This window comes from Lepidochelys olivacea (genome assembly GCF_965140295.1).
Source record: "Lepidochelys olivacea isolate rLepOli2 genome assembly, chromosome: 15".
Classification (NCBI taxonomy): Eukaryota; Metazoa; Chordata; order Testudines; family Cheloniidae; genus Lepidochelys; species Lepidochelys olivacea.
This window is the reverse complement of record NC_140425.1, coordinates 5,144,167-5,158,967: the sequence shown is the minus strand read 5'-3', so window position 1 is coordinate 5,158,967 and position 14,801 is coordinate 5,144,167. Positions and strand designations below refer to the sequence as shown.

At 56.9% G+C, this 14,801-nt stretch overlaps 1 protein-coding gene across 1 annotated transcript in view; it reads right to left on the bottom strand.

Moving 5' to 3' along the window:
* Positions 1 to 14,284, bottom strand: part of LOC311531826 (uncharacterized protein) — a 64,336-nt gene extending 50,052 nt beyond the window's left edge. Inside the window, exons 1-6 of the mRNA XM_084649575.1 lie at positions 14,176 to 14,284; positions 11,338 to 11,418; positions 8,802 to 8,911; positions 8,208 to 8,295; positions 1,900 to 3,114; positions 207 to 314 (exon numbers count right to left, since the gene is read on the bottom strand). Of these exons, the coding sequence (XP_084505701.1) occupies positions 207 to 314; positions 1,900 to 3,114; positions 8,208 to 8,295; positions 8,802 to 8,911; positions 11,338 to 11,407 (1,591 nt within the window). The 5' untranslated portion in view covers positions 11,408 to 11,418; positions 14,176 to 14,284. The remainder of the gene's footprint in view (positions 1 to 206; positions 315 to 1,899; positions 3,115 to 8,207; positions 8,296 to 8,801; positions 8,912 to 11,337; positions 11,419 to 14,175) is intronic.
* Between the last annotated feature and the right edge of the window lie 517 nt (positions 14,285 to 14,801).

Sequence of the window (14,801 nt, the reverse complement as noted above, 5' to 3'; positions counted from 1 at the left end):
TCCCTCTAAGCTGTGCGCGTGCACACACAGATCCTAAACCCCGCGCACACGGCGAAACACCACGCGCACAAAAATTTGCACAGAAGCACAACAGTTTGCACAGAAGAAATGTTTTGCGCACACGGCCGGTTAACAATTAGAGAGGACATTGGGCAGGACGCAGCGCTTTCCCCACGAAGCGGCAGCCAGCCGGCCGCTCCTCTTACCAGCCACGTGCTTGTAGTTGCAGGGCCCCGGAAAGCCCTCGTCCCGAGCTGGGTTCAGGCTGCTCTGCATCTCTCGACTCTCGGAGACGCCTGCCCCGGGGTTAGGACCTACAGAGAGGGTGAGAACGGGAGCCAGTAGCCAGGGGCTCCTGGAAGACACATGCACTCCTGCATCATGGGCCGTGTGGCTGCAGGACAGAGCTGCTGGTAGCACAGGGCCCCCTGGGGCACCAGGCTGAACGGCCAGGCAAATTGGGGGCCAGGCGGAACTCTCCCCTCAGCAATGACTGGGGGAGGGGCTGGGGGCTTCCCCTGCTCCCCCCCCACGCAGCACTGAGCAGGGAGATTCCATGGGAGTCGGGGTGGGGGTAACCAGGAAAGCAGGGGCGGCTCTAGGAGCCCAGTCCTTCCCCTCATGGTGCCCCAGCTCCCTCCTCACCAGCTGGGAACACCTCCCCCCAGCACCCACAGACAGGGTGCCTGGACCACCACATTGTGGGGCCCCATCTGTCACCCCCTTCCAGCTACCTGCCCACCCCAGAATCCTTCAGCTTCCTGCCCCAAGGAACTGACCTTTCCTCCCCGCTCCTGGAATCCATGGGGCCCTGCCCAGCCCCCAACCACTCCCTTTGCTCAGAGCTTCAGGCCGTGCCCCAGCATTACATCACCGAGCCCCACTGAGAGAGGAGCAGGGGGTCCCCCTTGCCCTGCAGTGCAGGGGCCAATCACAGTCACTTTCCCTGCACTGCCCTGAGCACAGGCCAATCCCCTGCTAACACCCCCTTTGGTGGGCACGGGACCGGGACATGCCCTTGGCCAGCCACGCTGCAGCGTCCTCTGGCAAAGCACGGCAGGTGCTCCAGGCGGGGCGGCGTCTCACCCCCAGCTGCACAGCACGCGAGTAACCCAGCCCCAGGCTCTCCCTGTCTTCCACCACGCCCCTGATCCGCTCCCATGCTGCTGCAGTGTCACTCCACACTGCCAGTCCCGTCCCTGCTGTCACGCGGGAACCCCAGCCCTGTGTTGCCACAGCCTTATCTTCCCAGCCACTCCCCAGGCCCTGCCCCCCAGCTCCCCCGCTGCCAAGCAAGGACAGGCAACCAGCCAGCGCTGCTCCGGGCACTGGGAGCACTGGTGGAAGGCGGGGGACAGGAACAACTGGTTGTGTCTGTTTCATTCGCAGCATGGCAGAAATGCATGTGTGTCCCTGCCCAAGGGAGGGCAGCCCCAAGCACCTTTCCCTGCTAGTGCCCCACGGGGTGGGGACGTGACCGGGACCTGCCCATCCCCTTTGACGGACTGGCCAGGTCCCATGGGGCTTTGCTGAGCTTGCAAGGATGTCTGTGATCACTGGGAATGCGGCACTCCCCGTGGAGTTTGTCAGACCCCTTATGAGCCAGGAAGAGTCCACAAGAGCCTCCATCATCTCACCCCAATGGCCAATGCAGCCCCCACTGTGCTGTCACAGCGTCCCCCCCCACGTACTGTCACTGCTCCCCCATGTGCTGATCCAGTGCTTCCCATCCATGCTGACGCCCTCCTCCCTAGCTCAGCGATGAACGTTTTCTCCCCACGTACTCAGTTCCATGGTGACAGGGCAGAGGGACGAGCCAGCCCTAGTTCTGGAGCCAGCCAGACTCCTGCAGAGTCCAGCCGACTCCACGGCACTTTCAGCCCTGTGCTCCAGACTTACACAGTGTCAGGCCGCGAGCTCCCCTCTCCGCTGGGCCAGACTGCAGCTCACAGCTCCGCCAGATTCCCTCCCCGCCTCCGCTAGCCGCAGCACGAGTGACGCCCCTTCCAGACGGTCCCCGGGGAATCACCGACCCCTGTTGCAGCAGCTCTGGGGCTTCCCGCTTGGGATCTCCTGGACCAACCCCACCCTGCGTCACCACGCAGCCATCGCTAACCATAGCTAGGGATGTCTGGACGCTTTCAGGGCTACTAGCCAGCTGTGTTGTGGCACCAAACCCTTGCAAAGCTGAGCCTTGATGTGCCAGTTTCTCCAGGGGCAGCCCTTGGTCGGGGCAGGGGGATGCTATTAGCCGGGGGCTCTTCTCCCCTCTGGAGGCCAGTGAATGGCTGCCGCAGGCCGCTGTGGGTGCAGAGTGAGAGGGGCTGTGGGACCAGACGTGCCCATGCTCAGATTGTCTCCTCCCGGACGGACTCGGAGCTGTCCTCACAGGCTGGGACTCTCTGGCCCAGGCTCTCGTGCCGCTGGCCCTGGCATCCAGAGCTCTGAGTGGCTGGCTGGGGCCCAGCTCCTCCACAAGCAAGGGGCTGCTGAAAGGTAGGGAGTTTTCCCAGGAGTCCTGGATCCATCTGGAAGAGCCCTCCAGGGGCCAGGGAATGCTTTCCTCCGAGGTCTCCACCCGTTCAGACGGGGCTAGTCCAGGCGCCCGGCTTCCCGTGGAGCTGGCTTTCCCCGTGTCCGTGCTGCTTGGGGTGTCCATAGTGTTGAGCTGGCTCAGCCTGGATATCCTGCCCCCCAGAGACTCCAGGCTCTCTCTCCTGGTCCTAGAGCTCAGGGACTGGGGCCCTTCCACGCTGCTGGACAAAGCCAGGGGTAAGTCCCCTTCTCGCCCCTCTGCCACACACGTCTCCGTGGCGGGGGAGAGACCAGTGCTCCTGGCTTTGACTCCCGGGACGCTCCCTTCCTCAGCAGAGTCTCCAGCTGGCACATCCTCTTCCCCATCGGAATTCACCAGGGGGTCGACCATGCCGTCCCTAAACCTGGCAGCAAAGTCCTCCGTGCAGACGGAATTCGAGTCGCTCTGGTCCCCCAGGTTCTCTGGGGCTTGCTTAGAGCCAAGGAGATGCAGCAGCCTCCAGCCATACTCCTCCTTCCGAGAGGGGCCGGCTTCGCCCCAGGAGGTGCCGTCCTGGTTCGCACAGCATCCTTCCATCTCTGCACAGGGGAGGGAAGTAAACAAAGAGCTGTGAGTCCCTCCATAAACCACCATTACGCTGGCGAGCACCCTCACTTTCTCAGGCCTGCACATCTCAATGGGAAACAGAGCAGGGGCCTTCCAGCCGGGAGGCTCAGAGCTAGCACTCCATACGGGGCAGCCGAGTTCCTGCCTTGTCCGCTCTGTTCTGCCCGAGGAGCTGCTAACAATGTCTGATCTTGCAGGGGGGAAAATCCACCCAACTCTGAACTTGGTCCTGAAAGCTAAATGAAGGCGGAACTGATTTGTAAATATCATACTAACAACAAGCCGGTTTCTTCCTCTGCAAAGGCGTCCAAGCTCACTACTGTGAGAAGACAGGACAGTCTGCTCTTTTCATCTGCAGATCTCTCCCTGCTTTACCCAGGAGGGTCAGGACCACTAGCCCCATTGAACAGATGGGGGACACTGAGGGGCAGAGAGGTAGTTGATTGCTCGACAACACACAGGAAGCCAGAGGCAGGAACAGAACCCAGGTCTCCAGAGTCTCCCGCCATGTCCTACCCATTGGGCCATGCTGCCTCCATCACCTGCCTTCTCTCTGCAGGTATTTATGGGACTGTACCTGCCCACTGCAGGGTTCGCACACTTCCCTCTGAAGTGGCTGGCACTGGGCACCCTCAGAGACAGAATGCTAGTCAACATGGACCTTTGCTCTGATCCAATCTGGCTATACGTATGCTCCTCTTTGCCATTTTAAAGCTTATTTGGTGAAGATTCTGTTCTGGCAGGAGGCAAACCATAAAATCCCTCCCCCCTGGGGCTTTTTCTTGTTCCTTTCTAGAAGTGTCGCAGTCACCCACTCATGAAAGCCCATCACCGCAGTGTCTGGGTGCCAGACTACACCTTCTAAGTGGAACCACTTGCTGTTGGCCACCCATGGTTTCCCTGCTCCTTTGTGGAGTGTTTCTTGCACACGTGGGACAGGTATTAAGCGAAGGGGCTGGGGAAGATGGGTGCCTTAGGCTGGCATGTGGGAAAGCAGCCTCTGGCTTTGGTTGCCTCCAGTGCTGAGTGCCAGCATGTCAGCCCAAATCCCCCCTCCCACCACCGCATGCATCCCAGCAGTGTGGCCGCCATCTTGGAGACCTCCTTGGAATGGTGGAGTCTCCCTCCAGGGACCGTCAACATCACTCAGTCACCTTTAGGGGTCACTATCTGGTAACATAGATAAGACAGAAAATATCAGATTGCCTCTGTATAAATCCATGGTGCACCCACACCTTGAATACCGCACGCAGATGTGGTCTCCCCATCTCAAAAAAGATATACTGGAATTGGAAAATGTTCAGAAAAGGGCAACAAAAATGATTAGGGGTATGGAACAGCTTCCGTATGAGGCAAGATTAATAAGACTGGGACTTTTCAGCTTGGAAAAGAGACGACTAAGGGGGGATATGACAGAGGTCTATAAAATCATGAGTGGTGTAGAGAATGTAAACAAGGAAGTGTTATTTACTCCTTCTCATAAAACAAGAACAAGGGGACACCAGGTGAAATTAAGAGGTAGCAGGTTTAAAACAAACACAAGTAAGTATTTTTTCACGCGACACACTGTCAACCTCTGGAACTCCTTGCCAGGGGGTGTTGTGAAGGCCGATACTATAATGGAGTTCAAAAGGGAGCTAGATAGATTCATGGAAGATAGCCATTGATGGACCTATTAGCCAGGATGGGCAGGGAGGGTGTCCCTAGCCTCTGTTTAGCAGAAGCTGGGAATGGGCGACAGGGCATGGATCACTTGATGATCACCTGTCTGTTCATTCCCTTTGGGGCACCTGCCATTGGCCACTGTCAGAGGACAGGATACTGGGCTGGGTGGACCTTTGGCCTCACCCACTATAGCCGTTCTTATGTTCTTATAACACAAGCTCCTCCCCCCGCCAGGGCCTGTCCCCATAGGGAAGGGCTCGCTATGGGGGGCAGATCAAGGCCCAGGGTTTGCCACTGGGCCCCTATAACTGCTCAGATTTCATAGCCTGTGCAGGAACCATTGCACCCTGAGCCTCCCGTCCAATCAGCATGTCACAAAGGTTATTTCGGCCAATCCCGGCCTAGGAGTAGCAAGCTTGTATTGCAACCAATTCTGTTGCACCTTTCATAGAATCATAGAATATCAGGGTTGGAAGGGACCCCAGAAGGTTCTAGTCCAACCCCCTGCTCGAAGCAGGACCAATTCCCAGTTAAATCATCCCAGCCAGGGCTTTGTCAAGCCTGACCTTAAAAACCTCTAAGGAAGGAGATTCCACCACCTCCCTAGGTAACGCATTCCAGTGTTTCTCCACCCTCCTAGTGAAAAAGTTTTTTCCTAATATCCAATCTAAACCTCCCCCACTGCAACTTGAGACCATTACTCCTCGTTCTGTCATCTGCTACCATTGAGAACAGTCTAGAGCCATCCTCTTTGGAACCCCCTTTCAGGTAGTTGAAAGCAGCTATCAAATCCCCCCTCATTCTTCTCTTCTGCAGGCTAAACAATCCCAGCTCCCTCAGCCTCTCCTCATAAGTCATGTGTTCCAGACCCCTAATCATTCTTGATGCCCTTCGCTGGACTCTCTCCAATTTATCCACATCCTTCTTGTAGTGTGGGGCCCAAAACTGGACACAGTACTCCAGATGAGGCCTCACCAATGTCGAATAGAGGGGAACGATCACGTCCCTCGATCTGCTGGCTATGCCCCTACTTATACACCCCAAAATGCCATTGGCCTTCTTGGCAACAAGGGCACACTGCTGACTCATATCCAGCTTCTCGTCCACTGTCACCCCTAGGTCCTTTTCCGCAGAACTGCTGCCTAGCCATTCGGTCCCTAGTCTGTAGCTGTGCATTGGGTTCTTCCGTCCTAAGTGCAGGACCCTGCACTTATCCTTATTGAACCTCAGCAGATTCCTTTTGGCCCAATCCTCCAATTGGTCTAGGTCCTTCTGAAGATATTTATGAAGATATTGAACAAAACCAGCCCCAGGACCGACCCTTGGGGCACTCCACTTGATACCGGCTGCCAACTAGACATGGAGCCATTGATCACTACCCGTTGAGCCCGACAATCTAGCCAGCTTTCTACCACCTTATAGTCCATTCATCCAGCCCATACTTCCTTAACTTGCTGGCAAGAATACTGTGGGAGATCATGTCAAAAGCGTTGCTAAAGTCAAGGAACAGCACGTCCACTGCTTTCCCCTCATCCACAGAGCCAGTTATCTCGTCTTAGAAGGCAATTAGATTAGTCAGGCATGACTTGCCCGTGGTGAATCCATGCCGACGGTTCCTGATCACTTTCTCCACAAGCGATTCCTGCAATTGGTTATTCGCTTCAAAGATCCGCCCTCAGTTAACCCCTTAGTTCCACTTTGACACCTGTTAAAGGACAAAGCCTTGCAGTGCTCCCAGAACAGCCTCAGATGGTTCTGCTGCCCCCATCACATGGCGTCGCATGGCTCCCCCTACCGCCAGCAGTGACCCCCTGCTCAGTGACCACCCCTCTTTGCTCCCCCACCAGGTCCTCACCCTTGTTCTGTCTGCCCCACTCACACACGCTCCATCCCAAACACACTGCTGCAGCACCCCGCCCGCCTCCCTTCCCAGCTGCCACTTCCCTCCCCTCGCCTCCTGAAACAACACAGGGATGAAGGGGCCAAGCGGCATCCCTGCCAAGCACCATGCTGTTCATGGGCCAAATTCGAACTTCTGTTGGCTTCACTGCAGTTACACCAGTTCACCCAGCTCTGCCTGGGACCCGTGCCCTCAGCCGAGCCCTTGATCTGCGTGTCTGCAGCAACACAGACCTGCAGAGTGTGAACTGCAACACACGTCCTTCCTTGCTCCTCCTCCTCCGAGCAGCCCAGTGACCCCTCCCCTGCAGACGTACTCCTCCTGGAGTGGGGCTGAGCGGAGACTGGCTGCTCTGGCCATCGCTGTGATGTCACAAGCAGAGGACTGTGACATCAGGCAGGGAGCAAATGAGACCTATCAAGAAGCGGATCAGAGAATTATTTAGCCCAATATTATTGAGACTTTATTTCCCATACAAGCCCACAGCTATTTGGCAGGGCCTCGCCTTGCTGTAGAACTGGGCTCCAGCAGGGAAGCTTTCATTTAAAACATAAGTTCTGATTGCCAGGAAAACCTTCCAAACATGAACCAAGTGTGACAGGTGCAACTGAGCCTGCCTGAGTCTGCAGAGAGCCTGACACAAGAGCACCAGGAAGCGTGAACTGCCCTAGTTCATCACGTGGAAGGGGTACTAACTCTGAAGTTGATGCCCATTTAAATGATCATTTCATTAACTATTTCACTGTTGATTGTTTTAGCAAAATCAGCTGTCTGATGCAACAATCATAAAATCCCCAACCGCCTCCCACACTGATACTTTCCATGACCCCATGGCCCCCTCCTTGGCTGCCAGGACCTCCCTCCCCCAACAAAGTTGATGACGCAGTTATGTGTTTTCAGTTCAAAATCTTGCAGCGTGCTCAGAATTCAAGATTGGGGGCAGTTCAAAATAAACAGAATTCGAAAACGGATTAAACTGCCGGGGGGCAGCGCAGCTGAGAGCATCATTTGAGTTCAGATTTAATTCACTAGAAACCCCAGCTGCTTGCAGCAGAACTCCCACGCTGTGTATCAGAGCATGGCAGAGTCCACACGCGGACTTTCTGGCCGGTGGGAATCTTGCCAGAAAGCCCGTCCTGAAATGGGCACAGTCCAACTCTGCAGCTCCAAGAGGGAGGGGTTTGTATTTCTGAGCTGTCTCTGAACAGAGCCTCTGGGCTTCCCCAGCAACAGCTGCTCGCTAGCCAGCTTCCCCTGCACTGGGCGGTTTGCCCTTCCACAAAGCACGCCAGGAACAAGCTCGTCCCATCATTCGCTCAGCCTGCCCTGACTCTGACCCCTTGTCCTTCACTCCCATCCTATTTTTACATCTGCTGTCCCAAGTGCTCTGCTGCTTTCTGGCCTCGTGGCCCCGCTCCTCACTTTAGGGGGCGGGTCTTTAGTTTTGGGTGGGCCTAGGTCCTCCCCCTCCCAGAATCATGCTGGCCCTTGCTCACTCACCTGCAGTCCAGGAGGCATTGGGGGAGCATTCCAGGGAGGTGTCCCCATTCGTGTGACCACCTGCGACTCCTGCACCAGGGCCCTGCCACTGCAGAAGGAGAAGAAACAGATAATGGCACAGCTGCAGGCTACCCGCGCCCCCTCCTGGTTACGCAGCGTCCAGAATAGCAGGGGGGTGCATGTGCATGAAACAAACCCATTTGGCACAGATCCACCACACGACAGAGACTGCACCTGGGGCTCATGATGGGAGATGTGTGTCCAGACAGAGACACTGGCCATCAGGTCCTCGGGCACACGCCAGCCAAGTGGCCAGGTCGCCAGGCAGGCACCACCTCACTCTAGCCAGGTGGTCGTGTCCCAGGCAGGCACCACCCCATGCCAGCCAGGTGGCCGGATCCCTGGGCAGGCACCACTCCCCGCGAGCCACCGGCCCTGGGCAGGTACTGGCCCACACCAGCCAGCTGCCTGAGTGGTTGGTGCATAAGCTGAATCCTGAGACCAATCATCCAGACCTGCCACATTTCAGACGCCTCCTCTGACCCACAGCAATTGTCCCTTCCTCGGGGTTTCCCCCTGCCCCTCCCCACACACCTGCAGCTGGCTGAGCTGAGTGTCGATGGAGTCCAATAGGGAATCACAATGGTCCTTTGCCCGGATGCCTGCAGTCTCAGGACAGGATGGCAGCTCCGTTGTCTCCAGATCTGCAGGGGTGGCAGCGTCTGGTCAGTACCCACATACCCCAGCAGGCCAGACAGGGACAAGCCTTACAGCCCCGCAGCTTTAATCCCCACCTGTCCTGCAGAGAGAGGCTCATGTCATGGCCTCCACCACCAGAGCAGGGGAGCTTTAGGGCTGCCTCTGTCTAGGTTTGTCATAAACATACGGCTACGGGTACCATAAAATCCCTCCTTACCTGTAAAGGGTTAAGAAGCTCAGGTAACCTGGTTGGCACCTGACCAAAAGGACCAATAAGGGGAGAAGATACTTTCAGATCTGTGGGAGAAGTTTTTTGCTTTGTTCTTTTTGTTGATTCTCTCTGGGTCAGCGAGGAATCAGGACAGGGAAAATACATCTCCCAAAGCCCTACTTGAACTAAGCATCTAGATTACAAAAATTGTAAGTAAAGCAAGGAAATGCGTTAGTTTATCTTTTGTTTTAGCTTGTGAATTTTCCTTGTGCTAGAGGGAGGTTTATCCCTGGTTTTGGTAACTTTTAAGTTTTGCCTAGAGGGCAATCCTCTGTGTTTTGAATCTGATTGTCCTGTAAAATTACCTTCCATCCTGATTTTACAGAGGTGATTCTTTTACTTTTTTCCCCCTTTATAATAAAGTTCTGTTTTTTAAGAATCTGATTGGGTTTTTAGTGTCCTACAAACCCAAGAGTCTGGTTTGTGCTCACCTTGTTTATTTTTCAAGCCTCCCCAGGAAAGGGGGTGTAGGCTTGGGGGGATATTTTGTGGGAATAGGAACTCCAAGTGGTCCTTTCCCTGATTCTTTGTCTAAATCACTTGGTGGTGGCAGCATACCTCAGTCCAAGGACAAATAGAGATTTGTGTTTTGGGGAATTTTTTAACCTAACCTGGTAGAAATAAGCTTAGGGGGTCTTTCAGAGGTCAGAGTGGGGAGGGAACCCTGACAAGATGCTTCCACATTTCCAGCTCCTTGGGCAGGCTTTCCTAATAACCTGAGAAGTGCAAACCAGAGATCAGCGTGTATCTGCATCTTCCTGCGCATGTGTGTTCGTGTTTGTGTGCGTGTGTGTACATGTGCCTGTAGAATCAGGCTAGGAGCAACACAACTGGTGTTTTAGGAAAGCAAATCTAAGAGAAATCTAATCTAATTTGAGATTTGAACATTTCTGACTACATGCAGAACCTGACAGACCTTCCCTTCCACCACATTCTTTCCTCGGTGCCCACGAAACCAGGCCGCCCTGGGCTTCCCTCTCTCTGTCTCAGGTCAGCGGTAAGTTGCTGGGAAGGGTGTTGCCCTCTGCTGCGATTTGGTGGGATCACACCAACCCATGGAGAAGCAGAGATGCACAGGTCTGTGGTGATAAGGCATGAGAAAAGCAGCAGGACTCCTGGGTTCTACTCCCAGTTCTGTCACTGCATAGCCACTGCTTCCTCTCCTGGGGCCTGGGGATGACAAGAGCTTTCGCCCCCCTTCCCAGAGCAGCGTGAGGGCTGATGGCTAAAGCTCAGACATACGGTGTCAGGTGGAACACACCCAAGGCTGTGCTGAGCCAATGGGCAGGAGTCACCCTGCTCTCCCGCCAGTGCCCCAGACTGTGGGTGTGGGTGTGGGTGTGTACACACCCTTCCCTCCCACCCTGTGCACCAGCCTGCCATTGCTTTGGGACATGGGAGCTGCAATGTACCCTGCGGCTTCAGCTCTGAGATGCCTTCTTGCTGTCTCTGCTCACAGGCTGATACGGAGACTGTCAGCTCCTCTGCCCCACTACAGCAGCCAAAGAGACGCAGCAGTGGGTGGCATGTTGTAAGGAGTCACCACCGAAATGCCGTGACCTCCTGTGAAACCCCTTGGGGAGACCTGGGGGTGGGGACTTGCAGACAGGTGTTTGCAGGTGTATAATTTTAGCCCTGTGTTTCTGTGCCTTTGGAGATTGAGCTCTGCGTGTGTGCCCACGCACTGGCGGGTGAGCTCTGGGTATGTGTGTTCATATCTCTGTGTGTGTGTGTGTGTGTGTGTGCAGACAGGTGAGATGTGTTTGTGATGTTGACTGTAATACAATCAAATGAACCCCAAACCCCACCCCTTTCTTTGTGCCCCCGGCTGCCCCTCATCGTTGTGGCACATGGCCATATGCCCGCTGCGCTCTGCTCTCAGCTGGGTGCTCTGGGAGGGTAGCTCGCTCAGCAGTGTCTGAGCTGGGCTGTGGGTTTCAGGCCCTGGGGCTGCACACTGGCACCTTCCACCATCCCCCAATTCGCTTAAGGAAACAGAGTTAACTGCAGCTGGAAATGTCCACGCCCCGGGCACCCCCCCCCGCACCCCCCAAGGCCATTGGTCACGGCAGCGCCCCTGGCCGGCAACTACCGGGTGTGTGGGAGCTCTGTGCTGGCACAAGGGAGGTGTAAATCCCCACCCGCAGGCCATGCCCTTACCGGATTTGGTGCCATTCTCATCCTCGAGCTCCAGGGTGGCTCCGCCCTCTTCCAGCTCCATGTCGGTCATGCTGCCTGGCCCTGGAACACAAAAGCGCAGCAGCAAGTGGGTCAATTCCCCTCCGTGCTGCCCTGGGGCAAGTGGCTCTTGGGGGACCTTCCTGCGGCAGCTCACATGGCTTACTCCTGCCACTGCTGAGGGCAGGCTGACGCTCTGCAGTGACCGGACTTTGTGCACGTGGGCGTGTCACCCTCTATTGGCCACCGAGGGCACATGCCAGCCTGCTGCTAACTCCCACCTGCAGAAGTTCTCCTGACCTCCTGTGTTAGATGCGTGTGTTTGGTCAGAAGCTCCTGAGTTCAGTGCCTGTGACAGCCACAACTGTCTGTATGGATACGGCTGCGATTGGCTCCGCTCGCCCAGCTACAACCTAGGACATTCCAGCTGCCTCTTTCCCAAGACCGGAGGAGGCACAGGTGCCAGAAAAGGGTCACAGGCAGCATGTGGCAGCGTCAGAGGAAATCATTCAAATGTAGGCTTAAGTTCTCAAGAGGAACCAGTGACTGGGGGCCCAACTGCAGACACCTCAAAGGGGGGTGGAGTTTCACTGAGCGCAGGCTCAGCACTTCCTGGAACTCATGCCTCTGGGGGGTGGCTCATACTGGGCCCCAAAAATCAATGTCTCTTTTGAACATACAGGTCATAGCAAACTGGACTAGGACTGTGCAGCGCTGCCCTCTGCTGGATGGTCTCAGAACTGTTCGCTTGTGTGTCACAGCTCCCGACACTACTAACAGCTAATGGAGAGGCTCCGGTAGCGGCCCCCCAAATTATGATGTTGATTTACAACAGTCATGGTGTGCTTTATTTGCCTTTTAGGGCCATTTTCATGTTTTTCTCTGACATCAGAAAGGCAAGAAATTGACGTCTTTAAATTAAAGATGAAATTTTCACATCATCACCTGACTCCAGGAGCTGGGGCTTTAAGGAAAACACACTTATTGTGAAACTGGGGATAAAATCCTGAAAGTTGGTCACACTGCAGCCAACCTGTCTGCTAGGCAGGGAACGAGCCCTCCACACGCAGTGCCAGCTTCTCCCCCGCCCCGCCAGCCCAGACTGTTCCCGCTCACTGAACGCCAACAGACTTCTCAGCATCAGTATGTCCAGAGCACACGTGGCTGGGCAGGGAGATCTGCCCAGACCTGCCCTGCCTGACAGTGTAGCTCATCCAGCATCTCAGCATGGCAGAGGCTTCGACCAGACTCAAGCGTCCCTGGAGCTAGGTGCTAACTCAGCAGTGGCACCGTGGCCCAGGGTTGAGGGGAGCAGAACCTGGTGATAGTGTGTCTCTGGCATGCTGCCCGAACAGGCCCCTGTGCAGAGATACCAAGGAGCGGGAGGCAGCAGGGTGACAGAACTCATCACTTGGCTGGATTTGAGAAACATGCAGTGCTGGAGGAGGGATTTTACCATTCCAGCTTCAGCACACACACCAAGTTCTAACTGAGGAGCCGTGGGGAGAGGCTGGCCCAGGGGCCAGTTCCAAAGCAAATGCATTTGAAGATCTCCGTACGCAGCAGTTCCCAGTCCTGCTCAAAAGGCCAAGGATGTGCGAGAGAGGACAACCAAAGATCTGTTTGTGGACTATGCTTGGCAGCCCCTGCTCCTGACGTAAGGTGTTCAGACATCTATCCCATTGCTTCTGCTCCCACAGGGAGAATCCACGTTTCCTGCGCTGCTTCAGCTTTAAAAGCTAATTCACCCTTGAGTGGCCAATTGGCCAGCAATATGGCTGGGATCCTGCAACTGCTAAGAACTAGGCCGATGTGAGAGCTCCTGCCCCTGGTGAGCACGCTGAAAGAGACTCAACCCAAGTGCCCATACTTTCCTCACAAACACTGGGCATGGGATGGAGGAGCATTCCAGAGGCAGATCTGCATGCAGGCATCATGGGCAGCAGCCAACCACATGCATGCAGGAGTGGTGTGGTACCCACAACCCTCCGTGGGAGTAATGGAACCAGGGGACCCAAGCTTTGCCCAACCCAGAGCCACCCCAGCACCTCAGCAGGTACCTGGGAACACTCGTGTGGCTGTAAGTGGTGTCTGCGTCCTGCAGGGACGGGTGGTGAAAGAGGGACGGAATGAGAGCCAGTGTGCCATCTACCCTAGAGCAAAGAGAGTGCTCAGTGGGTGTCTCAGCATGTTGGGGAGGGGGGTGTAATTTAGTGGCGTGTTACACCCCTTCTGCACACAGGCAGAGGGGTCACCAGGCTGGGGGCTGGCAGGGGAGAAGTGGGCCCCTAGAGAGAGGCCCAGAGGTTCATGCTGCCCTCACTAATGAAGGTCATTTGGCTAACAAGGGAGCATTGCATACTGGGACCAGTCCCCTCCCCATCTCACCTGGGGCAGCAGACTCTTATGTGGGTGCCAGGCTCCCCAGGGTGAGTGCACCCAGCTGAGGGGCCCAGTCAAGGCCCCAGGTCCCAGGACAGTGGATGCTCCCAGGGGGTCCGGCCCAGGACAGAAGCTCAGAGATCGCGGAGCGGGGGCGAGATGTTCCAAGGGAGCCTGGTCCAGGGCAGGGTCTCCGGGTCCCGGGGTCGGGTGCTCCCAGGGGGTCCGGCCCAGGACAGAAGCTCAGAGATCGCGGAGCGGGGGGGAGATGTTCCAAGGGGGCCTGGTCCGGGTGCCAGGGTCGGGTGCTCCCAGGGGCTCCGGGTCCCGGGAGGGCGGCGCACCCCCCAGGAGTGCGGGCGGGCGGGGGGCCCCGCTCGGGCTCCTGCCCCAGATGCCCCCGATCCAGCCCCTGCAGCGGGGGAGGGTCTGACTCACCTGCCGGGGAGGGGCCTGGCTCCGGGGCAAACGGCTCGGCGGGGCGGGACCGGCCGGCCGCTCCGCAGCGACTCTGGAGCGCCGCGGCCGGGGTCGCGCAGCAACCGTGGAACGCGGCGGCCCCTCCGCGCTCTCATTGGCGGGCACGTGTAGCCGCTGCCTAGCGACGGCGCGAGGCGGACACTTACAAGAGGCGGCGGGAAGCCCCGTGGGCCGGGAGCGGCGGCTGGAGCGTCCCAAACCGGGAGCCCCGGGCGCCGGCCGGGCCCCGCCCCGCCCCCATCCCCGCCCGGAGCCCCGCGCGCCTCCCCAGCCTGGCCGCCGGGGCACTGCGGACCCTCCCCTACGGGGGCTCCTCTCTTTTCCAAGCCACCCCCACCCCACGCCAGCCCCCAGGACAGGGCCGTCGCGCGGGGACCAGTCCGGCCCATGGCACCGACTGCCGGGCTCTGCAGGGAGCCCCAAGGCCCATGGGGTAGGATCCTGCCCTGCATAGAAAACAGAGTAAAGCCGAGTCACCAGCCCCTGCAGTTCCTGCCTCAGGGCCCAGGGAATAGACCCAGCATCAGTGAGGAAGAATCAACCCCCCCGGGAGGGGCCTAGCCCATGTTTGTTCAGGGCCTGCT